Below are 20,058 nucleotides of genomic sequence, written 5' to 3' on the forward strand. Positions count from 1 at the left end.
AAATTGTCCTGCTTCCTGAATGTCTCACCTTAAGAGCAGGGGTTGATTGATTTAGAAGATAAAAAAATATGTTATAATAATATGGAGAGAAGGAAAGCTTTCCCTTTTCAGCTCCACCAACAAAATCACAAAATGTCATACTGTAACAATAGAACAAGAAACAGTTAAGACTAAAGAATGGCATAAACTTCAATATTTTCATTGTTTTAAAATTTGCCCCTTCTGCTTACCCTCAAAGGCTTTCTCTTGAATCCTAGAACTGATAATACTAGTAGGTGATGAGAAGGTTGTCACTGTGGCCTGGCTTTGTTTTGCCATTGTAAACCAATCTTGTGTCTGAGTAAATGTAGCCTAGAAAGTAAAAAGCACACAGGTTTAATATATTATTCTTTTTTTCACATAGAGGCCAGCGTTGCTACCAAAGAAAGAAAAATTAAGAGTTGGAAAGGACCTTAAGAGACCCCCATACCCAACCTGTGTATGAATCACAAATCCCCACAATGAAATCCTGGACAAGCAACATCTTACTTTTATCTGAAGAGTGTGTGTGTGTGTGTGTGTGTGTGTGTGTGTGTGTGTGTGTAAACAAGTATAAAATGAATAAAAATAAATGTGTACAAAGTAATTAAATATAAGTTTGGGGGAGAAGAGTAAGGGAGGATCAGGAAACGCTAAATACAGAAAATAGTGCTCCAGCAGCATCTTCAGTGTAGAAACTTTAGGCAGATGGGAAAGCAATAAAAAAGGCATGACACAAATAAGAGATGCAGTGTTTTGGGTGAAGATCAGAAAGGATGCCAGTTTAGCCAAAATACAGTGAATATTATCCAAAAAAAAAAGAGTAATATACAATAAGGCAGAAAAAATAAATTGAGGAGATATTGTATAATGCTTTAAAAGCTAAACAAAAAAAAATTGTATGCTAGCTTAAAGACAATAGAAAGTCATTACAGATGACTGAGTAGGGAAGATACATAGTCAATACTGGATTTAAAGGAAAGTATTTAGGTAGTAAAGGGATTGAAGGGGAAAAGACTAGAGATAGGGAGATCAATGAGGAGGCTGTTGCAATAAGTGAAAGATGATGAGGCCCTCAACTGAAGACAGCTGTGTGAGTGAGAGCATCAGCTGTCAAGAACATACCTCCCTTTTCTTATATTAGGAGACATTTTGTTTTCTAGAACTAATGCCCAGCAAGGAGGTTGTACTCTGTGCTTGACATACAACAGTCCTTTGTGCTCATCCTCTGGATGAATTCTGTTGCAATTAAATCATTGAATTGGCTCAAAGCAGCCCTAGGTGATCCCTGAGCCTGGACAAGCACTCGCAGGAACCATGTTGCCATCATGAGGCCTTGCTATGAATCACTAGACACACTTATTTCATGGTTACTGTTACACCTCACTGCTTGGTTTAGCCATAACTATATGTATTAAGGTTTGCCCTTGCTGCTTTGAGTCCCTTTGGTCGTAGAGAAGACCTTGATATGCATGTCTAGTTTCCCTCCTCCAACAAAATCAAGATGATTTGTTGCCTATAACCTCTGTGAGCAATTTGACATTTTATTTAATTTTATTTTTCAGAGTTGACTGTAAGCATAAAGCTTTTGCTATGACATCTGTGTCTCTTTGACCAGAGTTAACAGTTGGTATAATAACCTCTGTGGCTCTTTTGGTTTGTTTTATTTTTCAGAATGACAGTTGGTATATAACCTCTGTGAATTCTTTGGTATTTTCGAGGTTAATAGAGAGATGCTGTTGAAGTTAAAAATGGAAATATTCAGCAACTGAACAGATACTGGAGGTGAAGAAGAATGATGAATCCAGAGAAATGTTGAGATTACCAACCTAGGAGATTAGGATGATGAGATTTTCATAATTAACTTAATTTTGGACATGTCAGTCCCACTTGAAATATTCAACAGACAATTTGTGTTGTAGGACTAAGGTTGAAGAGGTTCTAGGGATGGATCTAGGAGTCATCTGCCCAAAAATATTTAAATCCATGGGAGCTGAAAAAGTTACTGAGTTTCCAATGATTTCATATGCCCAAGCTAAAGGTCTTTTCTTAATCCTCTTCTCACATGACCCCTCTCTCATGTGTTTGACACAACGGACTCTCTCCCCTCCTGAATAATTTCTCCTTTAGGGTTTTGTGATACTCTCTACTGGTTTTCCTCTTAACCTTGACTAATATGACTTGCCCTCTCAGTTTCCTTTTTTGGTTCTCCATATATCTATGTATATATGTATGTATGTATGTATGTGTATGTATATGTATATGTATACACACACATACATATTTATATAATTCCTGCTATCTCAGGACATACTCCAATGTATGGCCTTGGATCATCTTCTGTTTTCTCCCGATCATTCTCTTGGGTACATCATTGGCTCCCATGGGTTGAATTATCATCTCTATGTAGATATGAGTCTCAGATCACTCCAGATTCTCTTCTGACTTTGAAGTCCTACGTATTGTCTGATACATGATTGCCTTTGAAACTGGCCATCCCATGTATTCAATGTGATCAAAACAGAAACCATTATCTTCCTTCCAAAACTCACTTTCACCCTTTTTACTAAAATGTCCTTATTTCTGTTAAAGGAACCATTATCCTTTCAGATATCTAGATTTACAACTTTGACATTCATTTACCTTCTGGCTCATCACAGTCTTCTTCTTCCTAATTTGTGCCCTCATATTAGGTTCTTCAAATTCCCTAAACTCCCAGTTCTTCAGCCTCCTTAAATCCTATGACTGCTCCATATCTCAGCCACCTTGAAGAATGATCACATAATAGTTCTTGCCATTATCCATAAATGGGCCACTTCCTTAATTAGAAACTTTGGCATTTCCTTATCTGAACATAGTCTCCTATTATTCTGCCTTTTCATCTTCACTCCTCCTAAACCTGTTTTTCTGGTATCATTGACATTGCCAGTTCCTCTATCCTTCAGGACTTTTTCAGCTTTCTCTTTGACCTCAACCCAATGGTTAAGGCACTTCAATACAGAATGCAGGATAACGTGAGAGAACATATAAGAAATTTTTCATTTGAATATGATAGTAGTAGCAAAGAAGGAACCAGCAGATAAGAGATATTAAAGACTAAAGAAAAAGGGAATGACTTTGGGTGGGAGATGGAACTCGATCTGTAGGAGAGAGTGAAATCAATAATACACATGTAATGGGGATGGCCTTTACAACTCTCTGAAGCAAAAGAGGAGCAAAGAGGGAGATATGGAGTGAAGGGTTCATCGTTAATGACTTCTTTTTTCATTTTATATTTTATTATAAATTTCACATGAACATTTCAACATTACAAAGAACAGAAAAGAGGAATATCAAACTGTAGTGTTATTATATAATTTGTTTTTATGTGTATGTTAAAATTTAGCACATAGTAATAAAACATCACACTAATTCTTTAGACTATTACCAGTAGTACTGTTGGTTGAATCAAAGAATACACATGAGTTAGTGACTTTTGTGCTTTCCAAAATCCAAGTCACATTTTTACCACAAGAGCATAAAGTGAATAACATCTACATTCTCAGTAAAGCAGGAAGTAAGGAAGTAAGGTGAAAGTAGTGAAAGTAGTTTAGGAGGTCTATGAAGAAATTTGAAATAGTTTCTGTAAGGAAAGGAATAATCAATTAAGGAAGATGGAATGAATTGACTCGCTCAGTAGAAGCCCATCTGAGTTTAGTTATCATTGAACTTGTAGTGGATCTAATCAACTCAGCTGTTTGATGACTTCCAGTTCAATTCACTTCTCCTGTAAGTAGGAGTATAAAAGGAAGATGATGGTAGTAATACAGGGCTCAGATTTGGTAAGGTATGAATACTGACAGGACAAGGGAACAAAGAATAGCTGTAGAATAAAACTAGGGGAAGTATGTAAAGTCAAAGCAGGGATAATGGCATGGCCTGAGTCCTGAGTAGTGGGGGGGGGGGGATGAGTCATGGTGAACATGAATAGGTTTAGGGTAGAGAAAGGCAAGAGTAAAATGGAATGATTGGTTTTGATAAGGTTAAAGGATTTCTAAGTTTTTAGTGAAGGAAGCAGAAGACTTGCAAGTAATGAGATCAAGAGTTCAACCTTCTCCATAAGTGACTAAGATAGAGGTCATGGGAATTGAAGAGACTGCTGAAGAATCAGGACATCAGCATGTTTGAGAAAACATCAATACACATGTTGAAGACCCTAAACAACAGTTATGGAGTAGAGAAAGACTGAATCTTTCTTTAAAAATGATCTGGACACTTTGTACAAGTCACCATTATCTTTAATGAGTAATTACTTTATATGCAGCTGGGATAGTACAGTGGATAGAACGCTGGCCCTGGAGTCTGAGTCTGAGTTCAAATGCGACCTCAGATGCTAAATTCAGTTTGGCTTAGTTTCTGGGATGTGAGGATCAGCTGAGATAATACTAATAATAATAATATTGAGATAATACAGTGTCCCAGCACAGTGCCTGGCATATAGCAGATGTTATAGAAATATTACCTAATATTATTGTTAAATATTATGAACAGAGTGAACCTCAAAAAAAGGAGATTAGTGAGTGGAGGCAACAAAGGAATAGACTATAAATTTAAGTGGGAAATAGGAATATTCTTATTCTCTGAAGCTCCTCCTCCCAAACCAGTCTGAGAGGACATGATATTAAAGGAAGTGCATCTGGTAATAAACAGAATAATAGGGAAGCAGTGTTACTTTGGTTAATAAAAAAATCAATAAACATTTATTAAATGCCTACTTATTGCCAAACACTGTGCTAAGTGAGAATACAAAGAATGGCAAAAGATGGTCTTTTGCCCTCAAGGAGCTCACAATCTAAAGGGGGAAACAACATGTAAATAACACTATACGAACAAGCTATATGCAAGATAAATAGATTATAATCAGCAGAGGGAAGGTCCCAGGCATTAAGGGGTAATGGAAAAGCATTCCTGTATGAGGTGGGACTTGAAGAAACCAGGGAAGTCAGAAGATTGAGATGAGGAAGGAGAGTATTTCAACCTGGAGCCAAAAAGAAGTGTCTTCTGTAAGAAACAAGGGAGACAGTGTCATTGGACCACGGAGTAAGGAGGATTGAGAGTAGGGATGGGGAATGTAAACTGAGAGGAGAATGGAGAAGTATGGAGGAATGTAAGTTATGAAGAACTTTGAACACCAAAGTATTTATATTTAATCCAAAGAAATTTGGGAATGGGAAGCCAATGTAGTTTATTGAGTAGGGAGATGATATGGTCAGATCTGTGCTTTAGGAAAATATATTTAATGGCTAAATAGAGGGTGGACTGAATTGGGGAAGGAACTTGTGTTAGGCAAATCAGCTTCTAGGCTATTAAAAATCTCTGTGTGAGGTGATGAAGGCTTGAACTAGAGTAGTTTTGAGAAATATGCAAAGATAGAATTGACGGGCATTGGTAAGACTGGTAATAGGAGAATTAGAGAGAGAGAGTGTGAAGAGTTGACAATGATGTCCAACTTATAGGCATATGGAACTGGGAGGATGGTAGTACCTTCAACAGCGATATTAAAAAAAAAAAGTTTCAAAGAAGGGAAGAATTGAGGAAAAGATAATGAATTTGTTTTGGACGTGTTGAGATGTCTCCTGGACATCCAGGTCAAAATGAATAATAGGCAATTGTATATGTGAGACTAGACATCAGCAGGGAAGCTAGGGGTACCTAAGATGATTTGAAAATCATCAGCATAGAGATGATAATGGAATCCATGGAAGGTGATGAAATCACTAAGTGAAATAATATATAGAAGAAATGGAAGAGTCCAAGACAGAGCCCTTTGTGACCCCCTATTTATTGGGCATGACCTGGATGAAAATTTGGTAAAAGGAGACTGAGAAGTAGCAGTTGGAGAGAAGAGTCAGGAGAGGAGAGGAGATAGAAGAGAGTATCAAAGAAAAGGAGGTGATTTACAGGGTTGAAGGCTGCAAAGAGGTCAAGAAGGACAGAGAGTGAGAAAAGGCCATTAAATAAGCAATTAAGATAATTTTGGAGAAAGCAATTTTAGCTGAATGATGCTATCAGAAGCCAGACTGTAAAGAGTAAGGAATAGAGGTGGAACAGAGGAAGTGGTGGCACCTATTGTAGACAACCATCCCAAGGAGTTTGACCCCAAAAGGGAGGAAAGCTATAGAAGGGTAATGAGTGGGGATGGATAGATCAAATAGAGGTTTCTGAGGATAGGACTGCAACAGCATACTTGTAGGAAGTAGGAAAGCAGTCAATAGAGGAAGAGATTGAAAATAAGTGAGAGGGGGGAGTGACAGAAGGGACAATCTGCTAGAGAAGATGGTAGAACAGGATTCGCTTTTGCAGATAGAAGGATTGGCTGTCACACATAATGTTTGATGCAAGATAAGGAGGGAGAAGAGGGAATTGGTGAATTCTCTTTTTTCCTGTAAAATATGAAGCACTGTTCTCAGATAAGAGGGTAGGGGGATAGGGAGACAAAGAAGATTTGAAAAAGAATGGAAAAATTTAGAACTGCTGTGATAAGTGGAATAGTAAGTTAAATAGAAAGGTTTAAAAGGATTGCCAGTTGAGGTAATGTAACAAATTTGTGATGGGCCCAGCATGGCTGGCAGTAAGATTTGCATGCTTTTCTCCACCTTTTTTTTTTTTTGGCAGCACACACACAGGAGCAAGTGGATGGTAAAAGTAAGCCAATTGTTAGGCTCAGCAGAATATAATACAGAAAAGGATGAAGAAGCAAGGCATAGTGTAGAGTTCAACTAGTTCACCAAAGGGTCAAAATAGGGAAAGGATGGCAGTGTAGCTAGAGCAGGGATGGTGGCCTGGAAGAGAACTGAGGGGTCAAGGTGGTTACGGTGTAGGTGAAGAACAGGGATTGAAGCTGTAAGACAGAGGAAAAAGTGGAATAACAGATGACACTGATCCAAAAAGGGAATTTCAGAGTTCGCAAACATGGAAGTAAAATATTTGTGGATGGTGGCAAAATCAAGGATTGACTGTCTCTAGTATATAACTGAGATGAGGTAGAGGAGTATATGATGGGAAGTGAGTGAGTGGTAGGACTGGGAGGTTCAGCTATTTGAGGGAGAAACCATATGTATGTTAAAGTCCCCTAGCATGAGGACTTGGGAAGGAAAGCTTGTGATCTTCCTTTACAACTCTTCATGGCTTTGTTATTTCCTGGTGGGCCTAATGCACTTTTAATAACAGAGATTATACATGTGTTATATCTGTGTCTTATTAATTTAATCTGATTTGTGACACCAGTTTAGCTGCAATTTAAAAATCATGGCTATTAGAGATGAGAGACAGTATTTTAAAAAATAAAAATTTATATGTGTGAAAGATCTGTGAACTCATCATTATATGTGATCCACTATACAAATTTCAACTCTTTTAGAGCTTAATAAATCATTTTATTACATTGCCATGAATTTCATTATTTTCTGGAGCCGCAAGAACTGATAACCTAGTGATTAGTCACCTAGAACTTCTCATCTCAGAGAGGTTTACCTTCTGCAATAAGCACAAAAATCTATCAATGGATCCAAAAGAGCTAACAGATAAATGGCACTGTTAAGGTTTTTCAATTGTTTTATGTACATTTTCTCATTTGATCTTCACAAAAATGCTGAGAAATTGATGTTCTTTTCTCCATATTTAACAGATGAGGAAAACTGCAGCTCAGAGAGGGTGACTTCCTCAGTATTACACAGTTAATAAGTCCCTGAAGCAAGATTTGAAATCAGTTTTTGTGATTCCAAACCTAGCATGATATCTGCTTCTGTGCTATGCTGCCATCTGCCTAAAGAAAATCCCATACATCCTTTATATGTACAATGGGAATAAAACAATTAGCCATGCTTTACATAAAACACAAAAAAGTGATATCTGAGAATAAACTCAAAAGTATTAAGAATGTCATATTATATGTTATGTAGATATTATATATTGTACATATATTATTCTATGTTATAAACATATTACTTTTAGAACTTTTATATCTACTTTTCCTGGTCAATAATAGAATGTAAGCTATACATACATAAAAAATTAAGTCTCAATAAATGAAAAGCATGCTTTTTCTTTTTTTACCTCGCCAAGCGAAATGTAGTATTTTTTCATAAGTAGCTCATTTTCATCTTCAGCAATCGAAGGGGGTGGAGCTTCTAGCTTTTTAGTAACCCAGGGCCTATAAAGAGAATCTATGTGCATTTTCATGCCTGATCTGCTCCATCTCACTTGTGATATGAGTTTAGCTAACCTGCATTTTAGAAATAAGAGCTATTAGAAGTGAGACACAAAATATGTCTTAGGAAAAGATCAAGAATTCAATTTTATATATCCAAATCCATTATCCCATCTATAGAATACCCTGATCTTGATGTAGCTAGAACTTTAGCCAAAGCTGGAAGCCAGCCTTCCCTGATGGTTCTGATACATTCTTTTCAGTATCTAGTAAGACAAGAATTCTTAATTTTCTTTTTTTATTATTGTTACTTAATAAGACTTTGTAAACACACACAACACACCTATGTGGTTACATATTCAAAAATGGCCAAATGCTCAATAAGTTATTACTAACTCATCTCAAAAATCACATTTATACATGCAAATTTCAAAATTTCAGAGATATTTGCTCAATTGGTACCCAAATTAAAACTATTTCCCCAGTATTTCTAATGATCTTTTGGTTTTTGATTCTCTAAGAAAAATGCAAAATTTTCAACATAAAGAATCTCATTCCAAGTTACATGTTAGAATTGAGAGAAAGCAAAATTTCCAAATAACTCAATCCCATCAGAATCATTTTCTGTGGCTTTGATAGATATTTCATGTATTTCTTTTATTAGTGGGGAAAAAAAGCTTACAGAGCAGAGGTCAATATTAAGTAGCACAAAAAAATTCTAAACATATTAAGATAAAAAAAAATCTTGATGCATTTTTAAGGCCAAGGAAAAAAGTAGTATGTGATGTTCTAATATGGCCTGGTATCCTTTTTCTACCACCTTAATCCGTACACATAATCATTAATCTGATAAACCATTCCAACTTTCTAATTATATGAAATTCCACTTTATTTCTGTGAGTTTCACAGAACATAGTATTCAGAATTATAATAAGAAGCATATTTCTTAGATTTGGCTTAAGATCTTTTTTTGGAAAGAGTAAAGACTCTCAAGAATAAGTAAAAGTAAAATGTTGATGTTCTAATGAGAAAATAGCTAACAAAGCTTATCTATAGAATCACTAAAATGTATATGGGTTAAAGAAGAGTTCCAATCTATGAACTTTTTATTGGAATAATGTTTTTAAATGAATAAAATACAAAGCATTACAAAGGAAACCAATCATACTGAAAAAATTATCTAAAATGTTTTTTCAAAAATCACTTCACACAGGATTAAAGGTTGGACACATAAGTATCTTGAAAAAGTAGGGCAAAAATTAAGTTAAAAAAAGAAAATTTTAGATATATTTTAAGCATTTATTAAGCATAATAATACCTGTATTCAAAGTAACAATCACTTTCCAGAAATGCTGGAAGTCTCTCTTTCTTAATCCACTGGATACTTTGTTCACGGTTGAGAGACTATTAGAGAGATAGAAACAGAGAGAATAAAAGTAATTTTTTTAAAAATCTGCTATGGGTCTTGACATTAACAAGTTACTGATTGACTATATCAATTTACTAACCATTACAGTTTGGGCAGGAGCAGACTTGAATTGAGTCATCCATTTAAGCCCCTTGATACCCTGGAGCCTATAATATTAGCTAAATTTCTAAATCTTATTCTTCCACATTCAATTCAACTCAGTAAACATCTATTAACATCTACTAGTGGTAGCTACTATATTAGGTGCATAATATACAAAGACAAAAACAAAATAGTCTGAACTCAAGAAGAACATCAAGAAGATGTTAATCAAGAAGATGAACTACTTATAATAGTTAAGACAGTCATCTCTTCTCAAGATCTTCTAGGTAGAATAAGAGTGTTTTTAGAATTCTTCCTCCTACCACCAATTCATCACAATCCACACAGATACCTAAGTAATTATTTTTGAGCCCATAACTAGGCTATCTAGTGGAGCAGTAGATGGCATACTGGATAGATTACTCAGGAAGACCTGAGTTCAAATTCAGCCTCAGACACAAATTATATGTCACTTAGCCTGTTTGCCTCAGTTTCCTCACCAATAAAATGGGGATAATAACATCACCTATCCTTCCAGGTTGTTGTAAGGATCAAATGGATAAAAATTGTAAGGTCTTCAGTACAGGGGGCACATTGTAAGCATTATATCAGGGGTCCTCAAACTTTTTAAATAGGGGGCCAGTTCACTGTCCCTCAGACTGTTGGAGGGCCAGACTATAGTAAAAACAAAAACTTTGTTTTGTGGGCCTTAACTTCATAGCCCTGGGTGAGGGGGATAAATGTCCTCTGCTGCTGCATCTGGCCTGTGGGCCGTAGTTTGAGAACCCTTATATATAAAAGTTAGCTATTATTTAGCCACCAAACTGGATCCATACCACTTAAGAGACATAAGTCTAGAGCCTCTTTTCATCCTCAACACCATCTAGGAGAAAAAAATCAGACCTTTGTTCAGGCCTTGACCAGTCTACAATGCTCTATGGTTAGCACAGAGATTATTAATTCCTCCTCTCTGAATCCCTGTAATTTAAGAGTTGAAGACTTCCTTTCCCTACTGTCATCCTGGATTACTACTTCTTGTTTTAAATTAAAGCTTTTTATTTTCAAAACATAGGCAGAGTTAATTTTCAATATTCACCCTTGCAAAACCTTGTGTGTAATGGGCCAGAAGAAGTGAATACACGTAAGGCTCAGAATGATTGATTTAATCCTACAACAAGGTGTTAACTCAGTGGAATTGAGACAATGATTCTCTAATTTACATATATTTAGTACTTAGCATGGTGATGTAATAGTTCTATAATTGATGTAATTGTAATTGGGTATTTAAAATGAGGACAAAATCAGCCACAGACATTCCATCTTTGATTAGCTTCCGTCTTCCGCACTTTGAGAGAGAAGACTTGACCACCATCCTGGTGGCTCTCCTGCCTCCTGCATTCCTCCACTGAAACCAAGACCCATTCTGGAGGGCCTTTGGACCAGCCTTGGTTTCAGCAGAATAATCACAAGAATAGTCAGGAATAAAGTCCAAAGTCTTTGTTGTCCCCTTCACAGTCTGTCTCCTTCATCTGGGGCTGGGCTTGCTTTCTGAAGGAATGGGTCTTGGTTTCAGTGGAGGAATGCAGGAGGCAGGAGAGCCACCAGGATGGCGGTCAAGTCTTCTCTGTGTCTGGCTGAGTTTGTGCTCAGTTTATATACTCTATTACATCATTATTGTATACTGAGTATAAACCAATCATTATATCACTAGGGAACCATTATTTGTTGTAAGATTAAGTCAATCATTCTGAACCAGAGAACTATTAATCACCATGCTAAACTAGATAACTATAGTCTTATCAATTCTACCAAGTTAACACCTTTCTCCAGAGTTCTGGCCCGTTATACTTATGCTCCAATTTTTTTTCTCCTTCCTTTTCTCCCAACCCCTTCCCCAGACAGGAAGTAACATTCTCCTCTCGGGAGGTAGGCAGCATAGTTTATTATCAATCCTCTGCAATTTTAGTAGAGAAGAAAGGAAATAGAAGGACCTATGGGAAGTCTTCTCAGGGATGTTAGTCAGAAAAAGGGAGAGAAATATAGGAAAATAGTCAGAATAAATGAATCAAGTGAGATTGTTGTTTTGAAGAGAGAAACGTGAGCACTTTGTATGCAATAAGCAGTAATGGAAAAGGACCCCTCAAGACCTATAACTTAATTCCAACTAATACTTTATTTAGGTAGTTAATTTTAATTTAAATGTAGTTTCTTACCATAATATTATAGTTGATCTTTATAGTGCTTTGTTTAGTAGAGCTAATTGGTTTATTAAATATCATATCATATTTTTCTTTCCTTACAACATCATAAATTGGATTTCGAGGTTTTTGTTCATATAGAATTCTTTTCAGTTGCTTTTCTAGAATATTTGGGGCATCATTAAGTACTTCAAAAACTCCATAGTCCACATTGAATCTAATTGCCTCTGAAAAAGTCTGAAAAAGAAATGTTTTAGATATTATATTTTTTTAAAATAATACATATACATATGAAAAGAAATTTTAAAGGATTTAAAATTTTTTCCAGCACGTCAAATTCCTATTTAGAAGGCATGTGAAAAGATTAAAAAGTTATTGGCCTGAGACTAGGGTACTTCTTTAGTTTCATAAATTCAATTAAGCCATTGGATAGAATTAGGGAATACCATAACAGTAATTCTCCCATCTGGCACCTCACCTAAGCTATCTGCATCTCATAAACTTGCAGAATTTGGTTTCAATGATACAGTCTTGTTGGAAGGATGAATCACTAGGAAAGAACGAGAGAGGAAAGAAGACTTTTACACCGTTACATTCTCCTCTTATCCAAAAGGAAATCTAGATTTACTAGTACAATATCTGATTTATTTAGAATCATAACTTTTGTTGAAAGAATTTCATCTTCTAAGTCATCTGATAACTTCCTTACATGTACACTTAAATTACATGGACATAATGTTCAATATGAAAATCAGACATAAATTGAAAGATCTCAGGGCTGATGGTCAAGTTCAACAAGTAATAGATAATAGCTTCACAAATATAATTAATAATAAATATAAACAAAAATTAGCCTAAAAGAAAATAAACTGAGTGATTTTATAATAGTGAAGACCTAAGTTCAAATCCAGCTTCAGCCACTTGATTGCTGTGTGGTTTCAGGTTAACCCCTTCTCTGCCCTGGTTTCCTCAGCAGTAAAATAAGGATAATAATAGCACCTCCTAGGGTTGTTATAAGGATCAAATGATGTTAAAGTTGTAAAATGCTTAGTCCAATGTCTTGATTAGTTAGCATTTTATAAGTGTTAACTATCATCATCAACACATTTCATTAGTTTCCTTCTTCACTTTTGAGAGTAGGAGTTGTTTTATTCTTTGTATATTTATCATAACTGTTTAGCATGGTGACTATTACACAGTAGTTACTTGAATGTTTGTTGATTAATTTCTGCTTTTAAACTTTACATTCAAATAGTTATCTTTATCTCAGGTACTTCTAAGGTACCTAATAGCATAAGCTTTTGTCAATAAATTGTATTAATCCTAAAACCTCCAAACTTCATTGCGTTTGATCAATACATCAAAAACATGTATTAAGTGCTTCCTATGTGCCAGATAAGAGGCTAAGAACTGGAAATGCAATGACAGGCAAAACTATATAGGGTCTTAGCCCTCAAGGAGCTTCACATTCTAATGAAAGAGAAACAAGGAGGCCAATATAGCTGCATAGTAGAGTACATAAAGGATGATGTGTGAAAAGATTAGAAAGGTAGGAGAGGGCCACTCTTTAATGGGCTTGAAATGCCAATAGAGCTTTTGATTGAGTTTATTGAGTAGAGGAGTGATATAATCAGATCTGCACTTTAGGATGGTCACTTTCACATGGAGTCAAGGATGATTTGGAAGAGATACTTGGGGCAAAGCGACCAATCTGCAGTCTGTTACAATAGATCAGATATCATGAAGTAAAGAGACCTACACTGCAGAGACAGCTGTGTGAGCAGAAAGAAGAACGGGAGAAATGTTATAAAGATCAACAGGAGGTGAATATGAGCAAGGAGTTGAAGATGACATTTAAGATTAAACTTGGATGACCAGAAGTGTTGATGGTACACTCAATATCAGTAGTAGTAATAAGATCAAATGAATTAATACTTGTAAAAATATCTAGGACAAAGTATAGAAGCGGAGAACACCTTGAAACAAGGTGTTAACTCAGTGGAATTGATGAGATGATGGTTCTTTAGTTCATATATAGACTTAGTACTTAGCATGGTGCTATAATGGTTCTCTAGTTCACACATATCCAGTATACTGTAATGATACAATTGTAACAAGGTTTTTAAACTGGGGACAAAGTCAGATCAGACTGAGACTAGTTGAGACTGGTTGAGACTGGCAAACTGCTGGAAGAGACTACTAGGTCAGACTAAGATGGATCAGACTATGATAGACACAGACTGCGTAAGAGACAATAAAGACTCTGGATTCTATTCTTGTCCATTCTCGTGGTGTCTATCCAGCTGAGACTAAGGCCCTTCTGGGGGACTTTCAGAAAGCTAGCCCAAACATTACAACAGAGTCCAGCATATACTTGGTGTTTAATATATGCTTCTTTCATTTTGTTCCATGCAAGGGAGGGGGGATTTGAAGGAACAGACAATGTGTTCTGTTTTGGACATGTTGAGTTTGAGAAATCTATTTGACAACCAACCCAAAAGGCAATTTAATTAGTCGTATGTAAAAATGTTAAACAGAACAGAGGAGTTTCCTAAGATGCATTAACCACAGACCTTTCAAGCCGACCTCAACCCACTCTAATAGCATGTTATAGCATACAGAATAATAACAATGATATCAATATTACTTTTTTCCCACAATTAGAACTAAAATCCAGATTTCTTGACTCAAGTTTAATGCTTTCTCTTCAACATTCCATCTCCCCACAACCCCCACAGGATTGACATCTAAAACTCAATATGGCTGGGTCAAATTTCATATTGTTGCTTCTCTCTGTCATCAATGTTTGGTATGTGTCCATGAGTAAACATCAAATATTGAGTCAGAGGCACGAAAAATAGTACAGTAAAACAGCAAGGTAGGAATGAAAGAGATTTTTTTTTTATCTATAGACCAAAGGAGGATCTCCTATCCCTGCATATCCAATAAGAAATTATTTCTATAAGCATACCTTTTCTTTTTGCCTTTCTTTTCCATTTCTCATTTCTTTCTCAAGGTTTTCTAAGGGCGAATGTTAATTATCCATGCATATGTTTTGAAAATGAAAAGCTTTAATAAAAAAATTTTTTCAAAAAAAAAAAAAAAAAGAAAAAAAGAAATATTCCAGAAATCTGTTCAGTACTATTCTACATTTCCTCCCTTGTGGATACAGTCATAAATAGCATGCTTATTACATATGCAAATGACACAAAGCAGTAAGAAATAGTTATTTTATTGTCTAGATCTAAAGAAGATTTCAATAGGCTGGAATGTCAAGCCAAATGTACTAAAATGAAATATAAGGATGAATGTAGTCTTATATTTGGTTCAAAAAATCAATTATCACAAGTAACAAAATGAAGGAGATATAGCTAAATAACTGTTCACCTTGGAGAAATCTGTGAATTTCTTAGAATGCAAGCTTGATGTGAATCATCAGTGTCATCTGGCAGCCCATGGGGATCAAAGGCTTCCTTGAGAATCATAATATCTAGAACAAACAAGGTAATAACACTGCTATCCATACTGATCCAGTCAGACCATTTGTGGAGTGCTTGCTGTGTTCAATACTTGGCACCCATTTTTGGAAAGATAATTATAAAATGGAGAGTTTAGTGAGGAGAGATGGCCAAGTGCCTTAAGATCATGCCATATGAAAATCACTTGAGGTCACTAAAGAAAACTTAGGAAGTTTATGTTAGATACATTTAAGAACTTGAAAGCACATCAGATGGATAATAGCTTTGTTCTCTAGGTGATGTTAGGAGCAATGGAAGGTGTAAAGTCTGGGCTAGCTCCCTGGAGGCCTCAGGAACAGCCAGAGTCCTCAGGATAAGCAAAAGTCCTTGGTCTTTAGGGGGAGAAGTGAAGGACACAGATAAACTGCCCCAAGGCTCACCACCAACCTCCTTTCTCCTGGTCCTGCTGCAAAGTGAAGTTCTCTCAACTCTCTCACCCCATCCCTTAATCCTTATCTACAATTATCTGTATACATCAAACATGGAGGCAGCACATAATACTGAGAAGGGCCATTTTTCCAAACATATGCTAATAGAGACATTGTCTAGGTCATAGAGTCTAGGTAATAGAGTCAAATAGGTAATTAGCTTTAAGTACTTAGTTGTCTGATTGAAGTACACCTTTTAAGAGTTTCTGCCCTTTACAGAGGGAAATTGAAGAAAGGTAGATTTTGACTCAACATTAGAAAACTTCAAAAAAAGTTCCACAGCCAAGTAAACAAGTAAAGCCCAAGATATTCTCAAGTGTACAGGGATCCTTATAAATGAGTTAGTGCTTCCGGTTTCTGAGTTTAATATCTCTGAAGTTAGCTGATGACTTGGCAAATTATTAATTTTGAAAAGGCACTAATATCTCCATATCATAAAAATATTATTTAATATTCACTTGAAGAATAAATGATAAACCACAATTCCAGAGGAACAATGATAAAGCATGGTACTTGGCCTCCTGATAGATAACAGACTCAAGATAAAGAATAAGACATACATGTTTTGGACATGGTTGATGAAGGAATATGCTTTTGCTTAATCAGTGACAATCAGTGGAACACAAGCTCTGTCAGATTTTATCCAAGTGAAAAAGGTTTTGACTATTATGCTAACAACAGGCTGTGTGTATTAAACTCAATTTAATAAACATTTATAAAGTATCACATATATACAAATGGCAGGCACTCAGGATTAAAACAAAAACAAAACAAAACAAATTAAAAAACCATTCCCTGCTTTCAAGGAAATTACATTCTATTATACAAGGATTATACTGGCAAAACAGTTTTAGCACTGTTTATTACTGTCAGTAACTTATGAAAAAGATTAAAATACAAAATGGGCCTCAGTTTTGTGTCACTCCATCATCATCATCATCAAGTATTTATTAAGTCACTGTGCTCAATATTTGAAATACAAAGAAGGGAAAAACCTTGGTTCTCAGCCTCCAGTAGCTTACATTTTAATAGTTAAGTAAACGTACAAACAACTGCTGAATACAAAATATATCAAGCATAAGTGTAAGGTAATCTCAGAGTACACTGAATAGTATGCTATTTAGTAGAGGGGGTCAGGAAAGGCTTTTTGGAGAAGGGGGATTTGATGAGAGTTTTGAAGGATGCCAGAGAAGCCAAGAGGTGGGTTTGAGGAGGGAAACAATTCCAGGCATTAAGGACAACTAGGGAAAAAGCATAGGATAGTGTGCTATGCACCAGAAACCAATGAAGCTTATCATAGAGTTCATGGAAGGTAATAAGCTATAGGAAGACAAGCAAAGGTAGAAAGGGGACAGGTTGTGAAGGATTTACTTTAAAAGCCAAATAGAGGATTTACTATTTGATCCTGGATTAAATACAATATAATAATGATGTACTATAATGTGATAGAGAGCCAATGGATTTAATGAGCAGGAGGTAGACTGGAATGGGAGGGGGTAACATGGTCAGATCAGCACTTAAAGATCACTGTCAGGTGGAGTGATGGGTGGAGGAGAGACAATGCAGGAAGATCAATGGATGGTTGCTTCTGCAGTGACTATATTAGAATTATGAAAAGAGGATAGAGAATTGTATGAATTGAATTATTATTAGACTATCTACAAACATCTTGGCTGCTGGTACTTTAAATATTTGATCTTTGAATGATACTGACCAACAAGTTTAAAAAACAAACAAAACTATTCTCTCAGAGAAACTTAATTTCAATCATGCTGAAATTCTTGCTATGAATGAAACTAGAAGATACAGAGTGGTAGCCAAATGGAAGAACAGTTCAGAGTTTCTCCTTAGGGAGATGAGTAAAGGAACTGGAGTCATTGGTTTCAATATGCATCCAAGGGCAACAAGAAAAATCATTTCATAGCATACTCTTCTCATTTCACCTGTTCCTGGCTCATAACTTATCATAAGCAAATAGACCAGCATAAAGCTTTAGCTTATGTACCAACATGTGCTACAAAATTGATGAGATGAAATAGAAGAAATGAAAAATTATGAAAAACCTGAAAGATATCCCAAACTAAATCAGCACATATATAGAAATAAATATGTGTATGTATACACACACACACAAAAAAAAATAGATATTTAATGACTTTAAGGTGAAGGGAACAAAATGAGAAGCAAAAAAGTATGGTGGAAAATTCAGCATCAAAATATGAAAGAGGTCAATTATTTGAGAAGAGTCCAAAAAAATTTGGTAGATATAGCAATTATCAAATATCATAACAAAAAATAAGAGAGACCCTATCTTAACAACAATAAATGACTGATTACTAATGTGGGAGTCATTTCAGAATTAGCTGCCAGAGTATAGTCAGAATGTTGAATGGTTGAAGCAAAGGTAAAAAAAATCAACACCAAAACTATTTAAAAAGATTAAAAGTGAGAAACTGACATTGAATACAATTATAACATGTTCACCTAGATCTATATTGTATATGTTCAATTACATTTTATTCATAGGAATAAAGTATGACCCAGTGGAAAGAAAAACAGATTAGGTCATCACTTGAGTTCAAATTTCAGCTCTGCCACATGCTCCTTCTGGGACCAAGCCAATTTCTTTTCTGGGTATCATTTTCCTCATCTGTGCAATGATGGTATTGGAATATACAATCCCTTTCTTCTTAAAATCTATGCTTTTATGCAACTATTTATATCCACTTTTGCTTTTTAAAAAATGGAGACATTCTAGCTCAGTGGTGCCAAATTCAAATTCCTACACGGCTATATATAATCTTAGAAAAACTTAGAAAACTACAGATTAGAGACAGTTAGATGGTACAGTGAATAAAGCACCAAGTTCAAATCTGGCCTCAGACACTTAATACTTCCTAGCTGTGTGACTCTGGGCAAGTCACTTAACCTCAATTGCCTCAGCGAAAGAAAGAAAGAGAAAACTACAGATTATCCATATCTATGTCCTATTGTATTTCTATTTGTTACTTGTTTTATTTGTTAAAAATAATCTCCCCTTATACTGTAATCTGGTTCTAATCATATTTGGGAGTTTGATACCTCTGTTCTAGATTATCATTATTACTTGGAAGTTTATTGATGTGAAATCACCACAATGAGACCAAAATAGAACTAGCAAATACTTGAACTTATTGACAAGTAGTGAGACATGGAAGCCAAGGGCAATACCATTTTATATTACAATTTCATTTGCAAAACACTATGGAAGAGGATGGCAGATTAAAAATAGACTTAATCATGTTGACTGGATATTGCCATTATAGCTTTGACTTTCCTCTACCAACTTAAAATAGAATATATAAGTAATAAAAATTCCTCACAAAGATGAGTGCCATAAAGAATCTATATTATTATGAATGAGAAATCAGCTAAATGACTCAAGCCCTCTACAAAGGCACAAGTGCACAGATCATGTTTCTTTTATGTTGGGCTACTATGAAATAAACCAAAAAAAAAAAAAAAATGACAGATAGGCTATATTAAAATAGGTAAAATATGAAAAAGCTAAAGGCCATACTTTCTATTATAGTCTGAATTGTCATATCTTTATTAGAGAATCCTTAATAATCTTGGTCACAACTCAAAAAGAATGTGGAGAGATTTGATTCATAGAAAAGAAAGAAAAGAGATCAAAGGTTTGAAAAATAAATTATTCCAGGAAATTTTTAACTTAGGGGAAGAACTGAGAGATCAATTCAGTTAATAATCAATAAGAATTAATTACCTACTCTATATCAGGAACTATATTGAATGCTAGAATAAAAAACAAATAAATGTTAAGTCTCTGCCTTCAAAGAGCTTACATTTAATAGAGGTAGACAGCATATATATAATGTTATGTAGAAGTTGATATTGAACTGTGTTTTGAAACAAGATAGGGATTTTGTGAAGCAGGAGAATAAAGAAGTTTATTCTAGTGGAGGTGGGAAAAGCAAAGGAAGGGAGAAGAGAAAGGGACATGGGAAAGGCCAGAAGAGGGGAGAGGGAGAGAGAGAAGTCCATTTTGGCTGGACTGCAAAGTGCAGCACACTAAAATGAGGAATAAGTTAAGAGTTTGAAAAGATAAATTGGGGCCAAGTTGTGAAGGGCTTAAAAAAAAAAACAGTCTTTTATTTTTCAAAATACATGCAAAGACAATTTTCAACATTCACCCTTG

The 20,058-nt window shown here is 35.4% G+C and overlaps 1 protein-coding gene across 1 annotated transcript in view; it reads right to left on the reverse strand.

Moving 5' to 3' along the window:
* RGS22 (regulator of G protein signaling 22) overlaps positions 1–20,058 on the reverse strand; it is a 156,432-nt gene that overhangs the window by 107,015 nt on the left and 29,359 nt on the right. The window contains exons 4-7 of the mRNA XM_051970921.1: positions 11,930–12,151; positions 9,525–9,610; positions 8,113–8,281; positions 231–351 (exon numbers count right to left, since the gene is read on the reverse strand). Coding sequence (XP_051826881.1) covers positions 231–351; positions 8,113–8,281; positions 9,525–9,610; positions 11,930–12,151 — 598 coding nt within the window. The remainder of the gene's footprint in view (positions 1–230; positions 352–8,112; positions 8,282–9,524; positions 9,611–11,929; positions 12,152–20,058) is intronic.

This window comes from Antechinus flavipes, chromosome 1, assembly GCF_016432865.1.
Source record: "Antechinus flavipes isolate AdamAnt ecotype Samford, QLD, Australia chromosome 1, AdamAnt_v2, whole genome shotgun sequence".
In the NCBI taxonomy this organism is placed as follows: Eukaryota; Metazoa; Chordata; class Mammalia; order Dasyuromorphia; family Dasyuridae; genus Antechinus; species Antechinus flavipes.